The 16,235-nt window shown below is 31.7% G+C and overlaps 6 protein-coding genes and 1 non-coding gene across 7 annotated transcripts; 3 read left to right on the plus strand and 4 right to left on the minus strand.

Moving 5' to 3' along the window:
• The first annotated feature begins 170 nt into the window (after positions 1-170).
• On the plus strand, positions 171-590 carry ASCRUDRAFT_76389 (uncharacterized protein). Its single transcript, XM_020193448.1, has one exon. It carries the CDS (start codon positions 351-353, stop codon positions 540-542), a length of 192 nt encoding a protein of 63 aa, XP_020046711.1. The 5' UTR covers positions 171-350; the 3' UTR covers positions 543-590.
• Positions 591-784: 194 nt separating this feature from the next.
• ASCRUDRAFT_t105 lies at positions 785-868 on the minus strand. The gene has a single exon. It is a non-coding gene; the product is annotated as a tRNA-Leu (tRNA).
• Positions 869-999: 131 nt separating this feature from the next.
• On the plus strand, positions 1,000-2,821 carry ASCRUDRAFT_76390 (deoxyhypusine synthase family protein). The gene has a single exon (XM_020193449.1). It carries the CDS (start codon positions 1,431-1,433, stop codon positions 2,655-2,657), a length of 1,227 nt encoding a protein of 408 aa, XP_020046712.1. The 5' UTR covers positions 1,000-1,430; the 3' UTR covers positions 2,658-2,821.
• Positions 2,822-3,502: 681 nt separating this feature from the next.
• Positions 3,503-3,934, minus strand: ASCRUDRAFT_8633 (uncharacterized protein; the record flags this gene model as incomplete). Its single annotated transcript, XM_020194924.1, has 1 exon — positions 3,503-3,934. The coding sequence occupies one exon, from the start codon at positions 3,932-3,934 to the stop codon at positions 3,503-3,505; it is 432 nt and encodes a 143-aa protein (XP_020046713.1).
• A 1,313-nt stretch (positions 3,935-5,247) lies between these two features.
• ASCRUDRAFT_76392 (aquaporin) lies at positions 5,248-6,407 on the plus strand. The gene has a single exon (XM_020193450.1). The coding sequence runs from the start codon at positions 5,442-5,444 to the stop codon at positions 6,324-6,326; it is 885 nt and encodes a 294-aa protein (XP_020046714.1). The 5' UTR covers positions 5,248-5,441; the 3' UTR covers positions 6,327-6,407.
• A 1,974-nt stretch (positions 6,408-8,381) lies between these two features.
• KOG1 (ubiquitin-binding TORC1 subunit KOG1) lies at positions 8,382-13,136 on the minus strand (the record flags this gene model as incomplete). Its single annotated transcript, XM_020190644.1, is given in 6 exon segments — positions 8,382-8,614; positions 8,762-9,812; positions 9,888-10,955; positions 11,172-12,471; positions 12,483-12,486; positions 12,692-13,136. 6 exon segments carry the CDS (start codon positions 13,134-13,136, stop codon positions 8,382-8,384), a joined length of 4,101 nt encoding a protein of 1,366 aa, XP_020046715.1.
• Positions 13,137-14,128: 992 nt separating this feature from the next.
• ASCRUDRAFT_81373 (uncharacterized protein) lies at positions 14,129-15,445 on the minus strand (the record flags this gene model as incomplete). Its single annotated transcript, XM_020194611.1, has 1 exon — positions 14,129-15,445. The coding sequence occupies one exon, from the start codon at positions 15,443-15,445 to the stop codon at positions 14,129-14,131; it is 1,317 nt and encodes a 438-aa protein (XP_020046716.1).
• Positions 15,446-16,235: the final 790 nt, after the last annotated feature.

The following is a 16,235-nucleotide window of genomic DNA, read 5'->3' on the forward strand; positions in this document are numbered from 1 at the left end:
GACGTGGTGTTTTCTGTGGGGGTTCTCAGCTTAAAAATCAGAAATTTTATAATCAGAGATTTTACACAGTTGAAATATCTGAAATACACCAAACAGATTGTGTTGCACGAGGTGTGGCCGGAAAACACAATCCGAGCTCGGACGTTCGTGAAGCCACTATAGTCCGTTGCCCAAACCAAATACACAAGACTTAACCACTTATGAAACGAAAATTGTGTTTCCGCAAAAAACATTTAATTCACAAATACGTTGATGAAGATTGCAATCCAAATAATATAAATATGATCACTAAATAGCTAGATAGAAATAAAATAAACCAAGAGGAAAAGGAAAGAGAAGTCTACTAAGTCATGAGCACTAGAAGAAATCTCTATCCTTCCTTCGACGACTGTCAACCTGACAGCATCCAAGTCAAGAACNCTGATAGTGATAACGAAAGGGAACTTGATACTTCACCAATGGCTTCCAAAATCAATGAATTAAATCAGAGAGTTGAGTTAATTGAATCGAATATTGCATCCGGATTTAAACGACTAGAATGAATGCTTGAAAGTGTATTAACTCGTAACGAACGGCCGGAAATCGGTTATGTGCGGATTGCTTATCTTATACGTACATTTCCTATCCGTATCTCGAATACGGATAAGTTTTGCTATAAATGGTCGGACCAAGTTCCGTTCGCTTGACAAAACTAAAACAACAAATTATTCTCTTCTTTTTCTTTGACCATCGAGCTCGAATCAGCAGCAAAAGTGCACGTGATTGTCCAATCAAAAATCAAAAATGAAGGATGCGAGGTTCGAACTCGCGCGGGAAGTCTCCCAGTAGATCTTAAGTCTACCGCCTTAGACCACTCGGCCAACCCTCCAAGTAACAGTCCTAGAAGTCACATGATAATATCCGAGTAGCCAATAGGAGCTCGGTGTGGGGTATTCTATTTGTTTTGTACCTGCGTTTTTGGTCTGAAATTGTTCTCTCAACCAAGCACCAGGAAAGTATTTTCTATTAGTTGCAATGTTTTGGTGAAGGTGTTAAATTCAGACCAATTAGTAGCTATCAAAAACATCTGGGACAAGATCTACCTACATTGGCTGATAATTAACGTACTGAGTTGATTGTTCGTTCAATGGTCGTTTCCTAATCAACATGCATCGCTTTTTGGAACCAATGCCACGCACAATTCTTCATTCATTTTTACTGGTTTATGGTTTAAACTGAAAGAATCACTGCGATCGAAATTCTGGATTTGTTTTTTTTTCTTTTTTTCGCTAGAAAATGAACATTATAAATGCAATACTTAACTCCATTTTTTTTTCTGATATATTGTTTAGTTATTTTTTTATTTTGATTTTCTTTATAAAACCTCATAATTTTTAATATTTTTACTCAATTGACAATTCTATTTATTATTTGCTGGAAATTGTTTAAAAATGGGCTCTGATTCTACCATCAAGAACGATAAACAAATCAAGGAAAATGTGAAAGAAGTGAAAAAGAAAGTGAAAAAAGAAAGACAAGTTGAAAATGCTGAGGATTTTTTATTCAAACGTTCAATTCCTGTTCCTGATGATTTTGTGAAAGTCCAAGGCATTGACTACTTCCAACCAAGTGCATTTAATATGAACGCAAAAGATTTGGTAAAATCAATGAGAACTACTGGCTATCAAGCAAGCTCTCTTGGAAAAGCTTGTGAAATTATCAATGAAATGAGAAAATGGAGAGGTAAACACATCTCAGAATTATCTGATGAAGAAAAAACCAAAGGTAAATTCGATGAAAAGGGTTATCAGAGAACTACAATCTTCTTGGGCTACACTTCAAATTTGATCTCTTCCGGTTTAAGAGAAACTATTAGATATTTGGTTCAAAATAAATTTGTTGACATCTTGGTTACAACTGCTGGTGGTATCGAAGAAGATTTAATCAAATGTCTTGGTTCAACTTATTTAGGTGATTTTAGCTTACCTGGGAAACAATTAAGAAAAGATGGCATGAATCGAATTGGTAATTTAATTATTCCAAATGATAACTATGTGGAATTTGAAAATTGGATCAACCCAATTTTAGATCGAATGTTAATTGAACAAGAAGAAGCTGCTGCAAAGGACCCAAAGTTTCTTGAATATGGCACTAAAAGCTTTTGGACCCCATCAAAAATGATTGCTAGATTCGGTAAAGAGATTAATGATGAATCAAGTGTCTTGTATTGGGCTTATAAAAATAAAATTCCAATTTTATGCCCCGCTATTACTGATGGTTCAATTGGTGATATGTTGTTTTTCCATACCTTTAAAAAATCCCCAAAACAAATTAGATTGGATATTGTTCACGATGTTCGTATTATAGATACCGCTGCCATTGAGGCTAACCATGCTGGTATGATAATATTAGGCGGTGGTTTGATCAAACACCATATTGCTAATGCTTGTTTAATGAGAAATGGTGCTGATTATGCTGTTTATATCAATACTGGTCAAGAATTCGACGGTTCAGATGCTGGTGCAAGACCCGATGAAGCTATTTCTTGGGGTAAAATTAAAGCTGATGCTCTTCATACCAAAGTTTATGTTGAAGCAACTGTTGCTTTCCCATTAATTGTTGCAGCCACTTTTGCTTCCAAAAAACCCAAAGCAATCCGTGGCTCTTCTCGTTTATAGAGGTTTTGTCTTTTGTTTTTTTTACTTTATTTTGTCTTATTTTTATTATTATTAGAATTTACATATAAATGAACTTTTTAAATTTGTTTTTTTATAAAAGGACGTTATGTTCATTAAAACCAGTGGTTATCATTGTGTGTACAATAAATAAACATACTAATTACTCCATTTGATGTAAAATGCATTTTTATCAAAAGATTTAATAATAAATATTATTTTTTAGGTAATTGCATAATCGTTGCAGATATTTATGGTTTATTGAGGTAAAAATTATTATCAGATCTGCTTCAAAGCTCTTCTGTGAAAAATACTTGGAAAAAAAAAAGCAGGTAATACTTTCACTAAGAAAGTTCTAAATAAAACAAAAAAAACAAAACAAAGCTATTCTTTTAAATTAAAATAAATTTGAAATATTATTTCTAACGATGGGTTTATAATTAGATAAGAATCAACTATTCATGAGGTTTTTTAATTTTTCTAATACATTGGTAATACTATTGTTTGACTAAGGATTATGCTTACTAGTAATAAGAATATACATTTAGCGGAATAAAAAAAGGAACGGATAAATTGAATATATAGCAATCAAAGTAGAAAAACGAATATTGCTATTTTAAATTTGGAATCAAACTTAAAATATTTCTTTAGAATATCAAAATCAGATAAAAAGTGATCAATAATCCTGGATTAGAAATAACAAAGAATTTTACAAAACAGCAAATTGTCATTTCCAAGAGAAATATAAAACTAATTTGTATTTAATGATTTATCTATGCCAATGTAAAAGACTTTGTAAAATATAGAAAAAAAAAAGAAAAAAAGATAGTTTGTTCTTAACATCGGAATTATACATTATTGAAGCATAATTCTTTGTTCAAGTGAGTAAACATTGTTCTAGTTTCAATAGGACAATATTGGCTACATTGAAACTCCAACTTGGTTGCAAATAAACATTTGCAGTTTTTATACTCATTTGTTGTGTGGTAGAGATTTTCTTCTTGATATCCATTGTATCTGCCTGAATAATCTTTATTGTTTTTGCTGCTTTCAAGACAGTTGTAAAAAAAATCATCCAGAACATTTTCATAGCAATACTTATATTCAACACAGCATTTTTTTAAAAAGTAATCTTTTTCTTCTTGGATTCCCACTAAAAGATGATCTTGGTTGTTATTTTCCATAGTATGACTATTATTCAGATTGGCACAAGCAAACAAAGAATTTAACAAGAAAAAAGAAACAAATAATAGACTTTTTGAAATAATCATGTTCATCATGGTTGTAATTGAAAACCCAGGATATAATGCAACTCAAAATAGAAACAACAGCAACCGAAAAGCAAAGGATATAAAATGTAGACCTTTAGTTCTTTAGTTTTTTATGAAACTCGCTGGAGTCTATTTAAAATAGGAAATAGTGTGTAGTAATACACTTTTATCTGAGACGTTTTAATACTTTCCAGTCTCACCACAGAAAGATAAAAAGGCATCCAAGCTCATTTTCGACTGAAAAAATCGCAAAAAGATACACAGCAACTCTTTTCTTCCGCCACAAACAAGCTCTGCGCCCTTTCCAAAGTGGAACATGTTCAGTGAAAGCCAGTTCAAATAAAAGAGGTGTTTATTTCTTGCAAAAGATGCAGATACTTGCAGTTTGACATGTTTCTTTCTTCCAATTTCGATTCTTTTTGACTGGTCTCAACTTTGTACTTACAACAAAAGCTTAAAACATGATACAAATAGTAAACTCTTGTGCCCTGATATATTTATCCAATTCAATACAATCTACAACAACAGAAAAAATCTTTTGCACGTCTATTGGTTCACTAGGTAATACTCTCTTGTGTTTTGTGTTAGCTACTTTTGTTCTTTTTAGTAACCTCATGACCAGTCTGTTTGGCCTAGGTGATAAATAATTTTATATGTGCTTTAAATACAATCTGTAAACTGGATTATATACTGCGATTATTGGTTTTCCATATAAATTTAGAAGGGATTTTGGAATGGATCTTTCAAAATGAACAACTGTTTTATTATCCGGATTCTTTCATGCATAAACAATCATCTATACGCACTAATTTCAAAGTATCGCTTTGTTATACAGACTTACGTGCAGCTAAAAATAATTGTCTTTTGAGTATCACCAAATTGCAAAATCCTTTCCCGTTTACTAAAGGATTTGAGATGGCAAATCCTGCATTGCCTAAAATTGTCTATCTAACGGTCTATTGTTTTCAGGGCTGTTATTAGGGCGCTGGTAAGGGGGATCCATCAGTGTCATCTGATATGGTTTGCAAACTGGAACATTTTGGTAAACTTTATTAAGCTAGAATTTCAATAATTGCAACTGTCAAAGTTTGCTAATTTCATTCATCAAACACTAAAAATATACTATACATTAAACTACTTCAATCCTCTTTCCAAGAAAAGGTATTCTGAGCATAACTCACTTTTCAGATTGGAGCAAAGAATAAATCCAAGCAAAGATTTTGAAATTGAAATCATTCAAATGGCTAAAAAACAAGCGAATTTCCTCTACTTCAAGCAAATCAAATCGAAATTTAGACCAGCAAAGTTGTTAAAACAAATTACAACATATAAATAACTTGATTTCTGCTCCTGAATCTTGCTATTTTCTCTGTAGTATTCAACTTTTTTCCTTTAGTTTTTAATTTTTTTGTTGAAATATTGTATTTTTTGCATTAACTAAGTATTTTTTTTGAATCAATTAATAATCAAGTATAACGAAACAACAACAACACATCAATCAATCAATCAATCAATAATGGCTTCGATTCCTGATACCTCATATATCTCTGAGGATAACGGTTTAAAATCTCCTCGTGCACACAGATATGATTCAGATCCAAATAATAACGAAAAAATATTTGGTTTATCCAATTCACTACGAAATTATTTGGTTGTAATAATTGGCGAGTTCTGTGGTACTTTTATCTTCTTGTGGACTGCTTTCATGATTGCTCAAATTGCCAACCATGATATTATACTAAACTCTATGTTAGATGTAGAACGTGGTTCTTCTCCAGCCCAATTGATTATGATTTCCTTTGGTTTCGGTTTCGGTGTCATGGTTAGTGTGTTCTTATTTTTCAGAGTATCTGGCGGTAATTTTAATCCAGCTGTCACTGTCACCTTGATGCTAGCTGGTGCTGTTCCACTAGTAAGAGGATTGTTAATGATTTTTACCCAAATGGTTGCTGGGATGGCTGCTGCTGGGGCTGTTAGTGCCATGACCCCCGGTGAAATTTTATTTGCTAATTCTTTAGGTGGTGGTTGTTCGAGATCCAGAGGTCTTTTTATTGAAGCATTTGCAACCTGTATCCTCTGTGTAACGGTTTTAATGATGGCTGTTGAAAAACATAGAGCAACCTTCATGGCTCCATTTGCCATTGGAATTGCTTTGTTTATTGGTCATTTAATCTGTGTCTATTATACAGGTGCTGGTTTGAATCCTGCTAGATCCTTTGGCCCTTGTATTGCAGCAGCTTCTTTTCCTAACTATCATTGGATTTATTGGCTTGGTCCATTTCTTGGTTCTTTCCTTGCTTTTGGTATTTGGAAATTATTAAAACTCTTGCATTACCAAACCGCTAATCCTGGACAAGATGATGATGGATTAGAAATATACCACCAGAGATCGATTGTTTAATTCCAATCACAGACCTATTTTTTGCTATCAATCTGATAAAACTAAACATTAACAACTACAAAACCAAAAAAAGCTCATAAACTATCCTTTTTTTTTCATTTTATCTATTTTTGTATTAATAAATTTTTATACTTTAATAAATTTTTATAAACTTTTTAAAAGATCTGTAACCAAAAATATCTTTAATTTCCACATCCTAAGCTATTATAAACACATTTTCTTCCTATTAAAACTTTCAGCTTAAAAGATAATCAGCTGAAAAATATAAAATCATCAAGACTTCAATAAACAACAAAATCATTTCTGTTGATCAGTATTCTATGTCGATATTCATGTTTTGGTTCATGATAATATTGACAAAAATTTAACAATTAAATCTTCTCACTTTACCTTTAATAATCAAATTACTTAAAATCAAACTAAGTAAAATTACCTAGAAAATTCTTTTGTTTTTGATTCACCCGCTTTCTCCCTTTTTTTTATCATAAACATAATTTTAATTAAACTTTATCAATTTAGAATTATAATTAGCTTCAATTAATATCTCAAATCCAGGTAGCAGCTTTTTTACTTCAATACTGTTTTTAGTCACTATCAAAACTATTCGACTAATAACTTTCCAAAAAAATCGATCTCGCTGTAAATGTAAGATATTTTTTAAGTCAGAATTTCTCAAATCCAATACATTGAATTATAAAAAAAAGTCTAGTTTTAAAAAGCTTCTACCTATTATTTATAAACTGGACTAAAACAATTTGTGAACCAGAAATAAACAAATAAGCATTTAAAGAATCTTTTAAAAATAATCAAAACCAATAGTTTGCAAAAATTTATAAAATAAAACCATTAATTAAAGATTAACTTATTGAAATAAAGTGCCAGAATAAGAATAATAATGGAATTAACACCAGGTGAATTTTTAGTGACAAAAAATTTATACCTTTGCTTTAAAACATTATTTATCAGTTGGAAAAAAAATATAACCACCTTTTTTCAACTAAAAATTTATACTTTATCACAATTTCTTACTATCTTAAAGATCTGCAAAAAAAGCAACATATAATAAGAGAAAATGTCACGTTATCCGAATAAAAACTTATTTATAAATATAAATTTAAATATATCACAATATTTAAAAAATATATGACGAAATGATTAATCATCAAAATTACAAATAGAAATACCGCTAACAAAAAAGCATTTTGAATCAATTTCAGTAAAAATTGCTCCATGTAGTCTTTTTGTTATCAGAAGAAACAACCGGACACTTTAGACATTCATTAATGCAGATAATAAAAATGAGCATTATCGATGAATTAAATTTTAACTTAGAGATATCAAGTCTCCAAAGATGTTGATGATGAACAAAAACTTTTATTTATTACTTTAAGCAAATTTTTTCGTTGAAAACTTTAAAACCATCAAAAGTAGAGAATATCAGATTTGATTGAGTCACATTTAAAAAAATAATCCAATCTGAAAGTCATTGAAATAGCATCCAAAGGTTAACATATTCAAAACATAGATAATATTTTGTTTTATCTGCAGTTTTTTAATTAAAAATATTTGAATTTTAGGAAGTAAAACATATACATTTATAGTTCAGCTATCTGTGTCCTCATACTTATTGACAAATTATATTACAAATGCACTCCTTTTGATATATCAAAATATGTATGATTCGAAAATCTTCTATTTTTCAAATCTATCCATCTTATATTTAATCATTCAATCCTTTAATAAATCTTTTTTTAAATCAAATTAAAATCCAATTAATCCAACAGCAGCATTTTATAACAAATTAATGTAATAACACATAATTTTTTTTAACTTTTGAACTATCAAACAAAAATTCTCTGTTCTGATAACAGAAAACTGGAAATTTTTGTCAAAGAAAACCTTTTGAGTTCTTTAAAATAATCTTCTGAAAACTAAACATTCGATAATTAATACAAAATTTTAAACTTTATTAGCAACTTAAATTTTATGTATTTTGTCAATGTAATGAAAATCTATCAACAATCTAGTAACAAATCTTGATCTTTATCAAAGTCATTATTTTGAAGATTCGTATATGTGAATCAGTTTTTCATTTTTTGCTTTAACAGCTAGCATTAGTCTATGAGGATGAAAAATCATATTATTAATGAACATATTGCTGGAAAAAAACTTCTTATTAGGAATTTTAATTGTTTGAAGCAATGCTCCTTGAATCCCCCATAAATCAACATTTGCACTGCCTGTTGCCATAATTGGTGCATGTTCATGAATTGCAAAAGCAGACATCCCTCTATAGTAGACTTTGACTTGATTGGTATTATTATAGGATTTAGCATAATTATATGTGTTGTTTCCTCTATTACTATCCAAATTTCTATCAATAGTCGATTGAATATTATTAATGGACAATCTATTAACTGTTCCACTGAGTTCACCATCATCAGTTTCCTTTTTCACTCTTTCTTCCAATGAAAAGGCTTTAAATTCAACAACGGGTTGATCAGATCTAATATCCCATAACTGAACGATTCCATTAGTAGAACCACTAGCCAATTCTCTATTTCCTCCGCGTTGAAAATGAATCTTTTGAATCCAATTTCTTTTCTTTTCAACATTGGATGAATAACCTTTCCATTCTTTGACCATTGAAGTTTTGGACTCCATTCTTTTATCATAAATTTTAATATCACCATTCTCAAAACCGGCTGCAATAATATTTCCTGCAACATGATCAGAAGTAAGTGATGTGACATTTTTAATAGATCTTACAGGAATCGAGTTTATACACATCTCTTTTTGAACGTCCCAAATTTTGACGTGACGAACATCACCACTAACCAATAAATTGCCGGTACTTTGTTGCCAATCCGTAATTAGCCCTACCGAATATTGTCTTTCTTGCGAGTCATTTAATGCTCTCCATGCTGTGACTAGTTTTGCGGAATCAGCTAATTCAAAATCTCTGTATATTTTGATCACACCATCCGAAGAACCAACAAGCAAAATAGATTTATCATCTTCGTTTAAAAATTTAATATCTGTTATTTTGCTTCCAATTGGATTGTTATTTGAAAAATTGGATAAGTCCTCGTTTTTATTCCAATCCCACAATTTGACTATATTTTTATCATCTGCAGTAACAATCCAGTTTTCAAACTGAGAAAATTCAATCAAACGAGGTACGGACTGATTATCAATTGTGACTTTGAGATTCGACCAATCAGATTTTAAAGCTTTTTCCTTTTGTGACTGAGTCTCCTCAATGATTTCCATATTTCTATTTCTTCTCCAATCCTTGGATTGCTGGTCATCAACATGATAGCCAAAATTTCTCAAAGTTGACTTATCTTTTTTAAGTTGAGGATAGTGAAAATACTCTATTGAAAAGTCAAGAAACTTTGATTCTAAGGGAAGCTTAGGAATTGTTCTCATATTGTCAACTGCTTCAAATCTTGCCAAATGAGGTATATAGGTTTTTTTCAGTCCCTCATTCGATTCGTCTAATGCAAAATCAGGAATGGTAACATCAGCATAGCTCTGAGTAATTTTGGACCTAGAAACTCCAAAGGATTTTTCATTTTCGTGCCCGTTTAGGTTATTTTCGTCATTTTGAAATCCCGAAATGTGTTTAAAAAAATTTTGGATTGACAGTGATTTTCTTATAATATTGGAAGTTATTGTTGAAGATAATGTAGGTGGCAATTCTATCTCACCAATTGAATTAGAAGATAAGTGATGTTGTGACCTAAATGATACAGTTCTTTTTAAAGAAGGTTGTGGCTGCGAGAAAGAGTGGTTATGTCCATTTTTATTCATTGACCCAACATGTCTTAGTTTTTTGACTGGAGATTGGCTAAATTTAGTGATTAATCTTTCTCTAAATTCGTTAAATCTTTCTCTGTATGCTTTGTTGTTAATCAATTGTGTTAAAACATACTGAATAACAGTTTCTGATAAGTTTCTAATCTCATAATGAGGATCCGCAGCTAAAATAAGAAGAAACTTCCATAGGGCACTATAAATTGATCCATAATTTGGAAATTTCTTTCTAAAATCATTAACTTCTTTAATTCTTTCAGTCAAAACGACTTCCTCATGCATCGAAGTATAAGCAGTAAAAACAAAAAAGTCCAGATATTTGTATACATACTTGGATAGAAAAACAACCATTTGTTTTCTAACCATTGAGCTACCATCATACATGGCTTCAAGTAACAGTTTGGCAATAATTACATCTGCTTGTTTTAATTCAGCTATTTGAGCATCGTTTGGAACATTATCTCCTAGATCATCATCTAACAAAATATAAGTTGCAAAACCATAAACAATCGATGCTCTAACTTCAGGAATTGTTGTTTTCTTGAATATTTCAATAATCTTTGGAATAATTTCCATTTTAAACACCAAAAATTTAATAGAGAATAGCATTGACCATATTTGACTTAAAAACAAGCCACACCAAACTTTTAAGGATTGAGAGTTTGAGTTCTCCAAAAACCAAACAATTTTTTCTATTAAATGAATTTGACAAACACACTCCTGGGCAATAGTATTTTGTCTCATAAACAAAGTTAATACAAATACAGGCAAGCAAATTTGGTTATCAGTTAGTCCTGTGTCGGGCGCATACTTCAAAATAGGCATTAAATCAACCTTTTTTGGTTTTGGAAGAGAATACTCATTTTCTGAATATCTCAGAGACGCAAAATTGCTCTTCATATTAGGATTCAAAATAGAACGCCTAGGAAAATTTGGTAATAATTCTGAGCCTTTTTGGTCTCTTTGAGTATCTCCAAAATTTTGTTTTGATTGGAATTGCATTTTGCTCATTCTAATTTCGTTCACAGTCCTGATATAAAATGAGTTTTGTTGTCTTGTGAGTTCTGGTTTTAAAGAAAATTCAGGTATAATCATTTCAATAAAGGCTTCATAATTTGCAGAACAGTTTGACATTAAATCTATTTGAACGACATGATGATAGGAGGCCATAATTTTGGCCCATATAAAAGACAATAAGGGTTTAAACTCATTACTAAAAAACTTTAGAGATTTCATGATGCAAGGCAACAAGATACTTTCTAATACAAGAGAAACAGCCCAAGGACCTAAATCAACCATTTTGGCTATTAGAAATAAAGAAATAAGTCTATAACTAGGAGTTGGAATTAAATGAACTAGTAAATAAAATTGAGGAACCGGTTTTCTATTAAAACTTTCATAATCAATCCAATATTCTAAAGCTTCAAGTTGAGTTTCAAAAAAATCTGTAAATACAAATTTTGGTTGAAGTGATATAACCTGGTAGGTGTTGAGAGAGTATTTTTCTCTTATTGAACATGTTTTGGATAAAAACTGCTCAATGATTAAATCCCATTGATCCCAAACTGGATGAATGTGAAGGTCTGGTAATGGAGGTTCAGAAATAGGATTAACATTATAATATTTCATGATTCTTTGGGCTAACAAGAAGTTTCTAAACATTGCATTGCACATTAGATCTTGTCTGAAACATCTTCTGTATAAACTTTTTAAGACAGTAGATGCAGCCAACATATCTATAAGAGCCACAAATATTTGATATAAAGTGCCCAATGAATCATCTCTTTGATTATATTCACCATGATAACCAAAATCTATTTTATAGTTTCTGTGTTGATCAGGATTATCACTGCTTTCATCTACTTTGATATAATCATATAGCGACTCATAATATTTTCTTAGGGGAGATTTGAGAATGAAAAATCTTATACTCATTTCAATAGGAGAGTTTAAACAACAAGTAAACAAGTCTGCAGGCAAATCAGGATGAGAGGGAAGATATTCGTCTTCTTTGCAAGCAGCAAACAAAAAACTTTCTGTGTACATCATACTTTTGTAATAATCGAAAATAGGGTCAGATTCTTTGGAGGGAGAGGGATTATCCAACTCATTTTGAGCTGCTCTTTTATAGGAGCTGATTGCACGACCGGAAAAGGTTGAATCAAAGACGAAAATAGCAGGGCAACCAATCCAATTTTGCAATTCTGCTACTGACATGGGAACATATTGGTTATATTGTTTATTAAATAGCCAAAAATCACCAACCTCATCTGGATAGGGGACGCCATGACCGTTATAATACAAAAATAGTCTAAAAAACAGAGGTCTGCTATTAACAATACTGTTGATTTTATTATTAATAGTTTTATTATTGGTAGTATTGAAATTGTTAAGGTTGTTAATGTTATGATTGAGGTTATTAAAGCTAATAAAGTTATTATCGCTATTATGATTGTCACCATTATTTTTATAAACGTAGTCTAAATATGAAGCGATTGTACTATTAGCCGGTTGGTTGCCTGAGGTAAAGGCTTGGTGGGCATGACGTTTCCAAACCTGTATATTTTTTTTAATATCATCAACATTCGGGTCTTCATGAGATCTTAGCATGGTAGACCTTCTATTGAATCTATTGAAAAGATCGGTGATTTGCCTGCATATAAAAATGGTGGCATCTTTTGGGTCTGAAAAAGTTGAGGGATCAATCCAGCCTTCTAGAGTTGAAGAAGGGTTAATTTTTTCAAAAGGAGGAGGCGGAACCACACCGATTTTTAAACAAGTTAAAACTCCTCCAACTGGAGTTGAAGTTTTAGATTCATGGAATCTCCAAACATTTTCAGGGAGGATCTTATAATAGTTGGATCTTATTTTTTTTTCCTCTGGAGCAATTGGATTACTATTGTCCAAATAAGTTTTACTTTCGAAATAAAAGAAAAAATTTTTGAATGATTTTTGAATATCGGAAGTTGTAAAACCATGTCTTAACACCATGTTATCGGTATCATTGAAAGGTTGCTGATTAATGGTTGCATTATCAAAGCCGTTTATATGATTGATAACACCGTTTGTATGATTTATAGTAGGAGAATTGGTTCCCATGTTATTGATGTTAGAATTAATGTTAGGATTAGAATTTATATTATTGTTGGTGTTATTCAAGCTGAAATTTTGGTCCTGATTCAATTGCATAGAATTTATAATTATATTGGTATTTCCATTGAGCAGTAAATTCTGATTTTGATTTTGGTTCTGATTATAATTGTAGTTAATATTGGTATTGTTGGGGTTGTTGGGGTTGTTGTCGTTGTTTAAATGGGATGCATTGTTATCATTCACAGGCATCTGATTGGAATTGCGTGTGATGGTGGCGTTGAAGGGGTTTCTCTTGTTGTCAGCAACAGTTTTGTTGTTGGAAGAGTAGCCATTCAATCTGGCGTCGACAGTGTCGCCTATCTGGGTGTGGTTGACGATACGATTCTTGGGGATAAATTTTGAGGTGGAATTGAGTGGGTTGCAAGCAACAGAAGTGGACATAGCTATTGGAGATGGAAAGCAAGAATACAAAGCATTTACTCGAGAATTACTGAACAGCACAACACACAAACGTCTCTATCAGCTCAAGTTGTGAAGAGTAAAGATAAAACCTCTTCAATTCATTTCGCTTCCACATTTCCTTCCGCACGGGTAACTTATGTTGGTAGATGCACGGAAACGCCAGAGATGCGTTTTCAGACTGTATGACGCGTGCAGTATTATCAGCATATTATCAGTATAGTATATGTGTATGGGCGATGGATAAATAACATAGGAAGAACTAAAAACACAGAACAGGCAGCAAAACAAGTAGAAAATGAAAAGGAAATAACAGGGGAATGGGGAAAGAATAAGAAAAGAATAAGAAAAGAATAAGAAAAGAGTTTGGTAGAATTGCATCCATAGCTAGCAAATGTGGGCGTCCAATGGACACCAGCTCGCAACGTCAGCTAATCAAATTTCTTGCTGATATCACTGGAGACCCTTTTTCGGGGCAAGCTTCTTATCAGCTCCATTTCGCCCGTCAGCTTTCTCTGAAACTCATCCAACAAGTTGACAGGAGAGCTTTCATCATCAAGATCAATCAAGTTCACATCGTCGAGACTGTTATTACTGTTGGGGTTTTTGTTGTCACCACTATGATTGCTGTTATGAATATTTTCGGGCTCATCTATTGTTGACAAGATACCTTGTTTGACATCTGAATAAATTGTCCAGAAGGATGATGATACATTTTGAAACACTTCAGTTGAATCGGGGGATGCCAATTCCTTTATGGGATTACTGATATCCTTTCTGGTGCTGACTACTTTGCGTTGTGATCCGTTAGCAGAACTCAACCCATTGGACTTGTGCACAATTTTGTGGTTATTTAAATTGATTGGGGATCCCTTGAGGTGTCTGAAATTTGATGATGGAGCTCTATTATTATTGTTGTTATTGGTATGCTTCCCAAAAAAATCTTCGCTAGAATTACTTATTCCACTATTTTTAGAAAATTTTGTATTCGTTCTCAAGCTGTTGCTTCTTCTTATAGAGGATACTGGGCTTTTAATGCCATTTATGGAGTTGGATTTAATCATCAATGGATTAGAAACAGAGTTTTGTCTTGATAATGTTGATTTTCTATTGGGATTGACTGATTTTTTAACCGGCACTGAAATAGTATCTTCGAAATTAAAAAAGTCATTACTTTCATTACTTTCATTACTTTCATCATTTTCTTCGATTTCATTTTCGCTTTCGTTTGGAGCTTCTTTGATTACACCGTTCTGGTTATTATTCATATTCATATTCATATTCATATTCATATTAGCACTAAAAAAGTTATCAAAATCATCGCTATTGTTATTTTCAATCAAATGGTTATTATTTATACTGCTAAAGCCGTTAAGAGTGTTTTTTTTAGGATTATCTATGTTATCTTTATAATTCGCATCATCATGGTAGCTGCTGAAATTATTTTCAGTAAATTTATCGGAGTTTCCCAGTGAATATTTTTCAAATTCATCTTGTAGCATTGAATCAAAATTTTTGAAAATGCTTAAAGGTTTCGAAATGCTTTCCCACATTGAGGTTTGTCTCTTATGACCATGATTATTTTTATTATTAGAATTAGAATTAGAATTAGAATTAGAGTTAGAGTTAGAGTTATAAGAATTATAAGAATTATGAGAGTTGTGAGAATTGAAAACATTGCCATTTTCGGCGGTATCAAAACTGTTGTTAGTAAAGCTGTTGTTTGAGCCTAAATTGATCATACTCATCCTATTGCCTCTTTTGGCAACATTGATTTGTTTTGATTGGGTTTGACCAAAATTTAGAAGGTTTTGGGCGTGTTTTTCTTGTTTTTTCGTTATTGGAGAGGATAAAGGGGAGTTCTTTTTCGATGATGAAGATATATTGTTTGAAAGGGAGCTTCTATTTGAAAGTGAATTTCTATTTGAGAGTGAATTTCTATTTGAGAGTGAATTTCTATTTGAGAGTGAATTTCTATTTGAGGGTGAATTTCTATTTGAGAGTGAATTTCGATTTGAAAGGGAGTTTCTATTGGAATTGGAATTGAAATTGGAATTAGGAATTGAATTGGAAATAGATTTGGAGTTTACATTGGATATAGAGTTTGATTTTGAACGCAAGATCGGAGAGGATTGTAAAGAAGGCACTATAGCACTTAAAAAAGAAGTTCTATTATTTGATTTTGTGCTTGAGCTATCTAGTTCATTTGTATCCAAGTTTTCTTTTCTTTTATTTTCGATTGACTTAGTAGAAGTGGCGGTGGAAGTAGCAATGGAAGTAGCGATAATGTCATTGATATCGTCTTGATTAGCGTCGTCTTGGTTAATATCTTTTGAAGTTAATGTTAAAGAAGAAGGTAGAGAAGAGATTCTTGGGTGTTTATTTATTGGAGATGATTTAGTCATAATCAAGTCACCGTTTTTAATATTTTGGTATAACGAGACTTGAACAATTTCTCTTAGTTTTTTCAATTCGTCTAGTTCTAAAGTTAGCTGTTCATTTAGTGATTTGATTTCGTCCTTTAATTCCACAACTCTC

Source organism: Ascoidea rubescens, assembly GCF_001661345.1.
Source record: "Ascoidea rubescens DSM 1968 unplaced genomic scaffold ASCRUscaffold_8, whole genome shotgun sequence".
In the NCBI taxonomy this organism is placed as follows: Eukaryota; Fungi; Ascomycota; class Saccharomycetes; order Ascoideales; family Ascoideaceae; genus Ascoidea; species Ascoidea rubescens.

Coding starts and splice junctions, on each gene's coding strand:
- ASCRUDRAFT_76390 (XM_020193449.1), top strand. CDS start 1,431: ATGGGCTCTGATTCTACCATCAAGAACGATAAACAAATCAAGGAAAAT.
- ASCRUDRAFT_76392 (XM_020193450.1), top strand. CDS start 5,442: ATGGCTTCGATTCCTGATACCTCATATATCTCTGAGGATAACGGTTTA.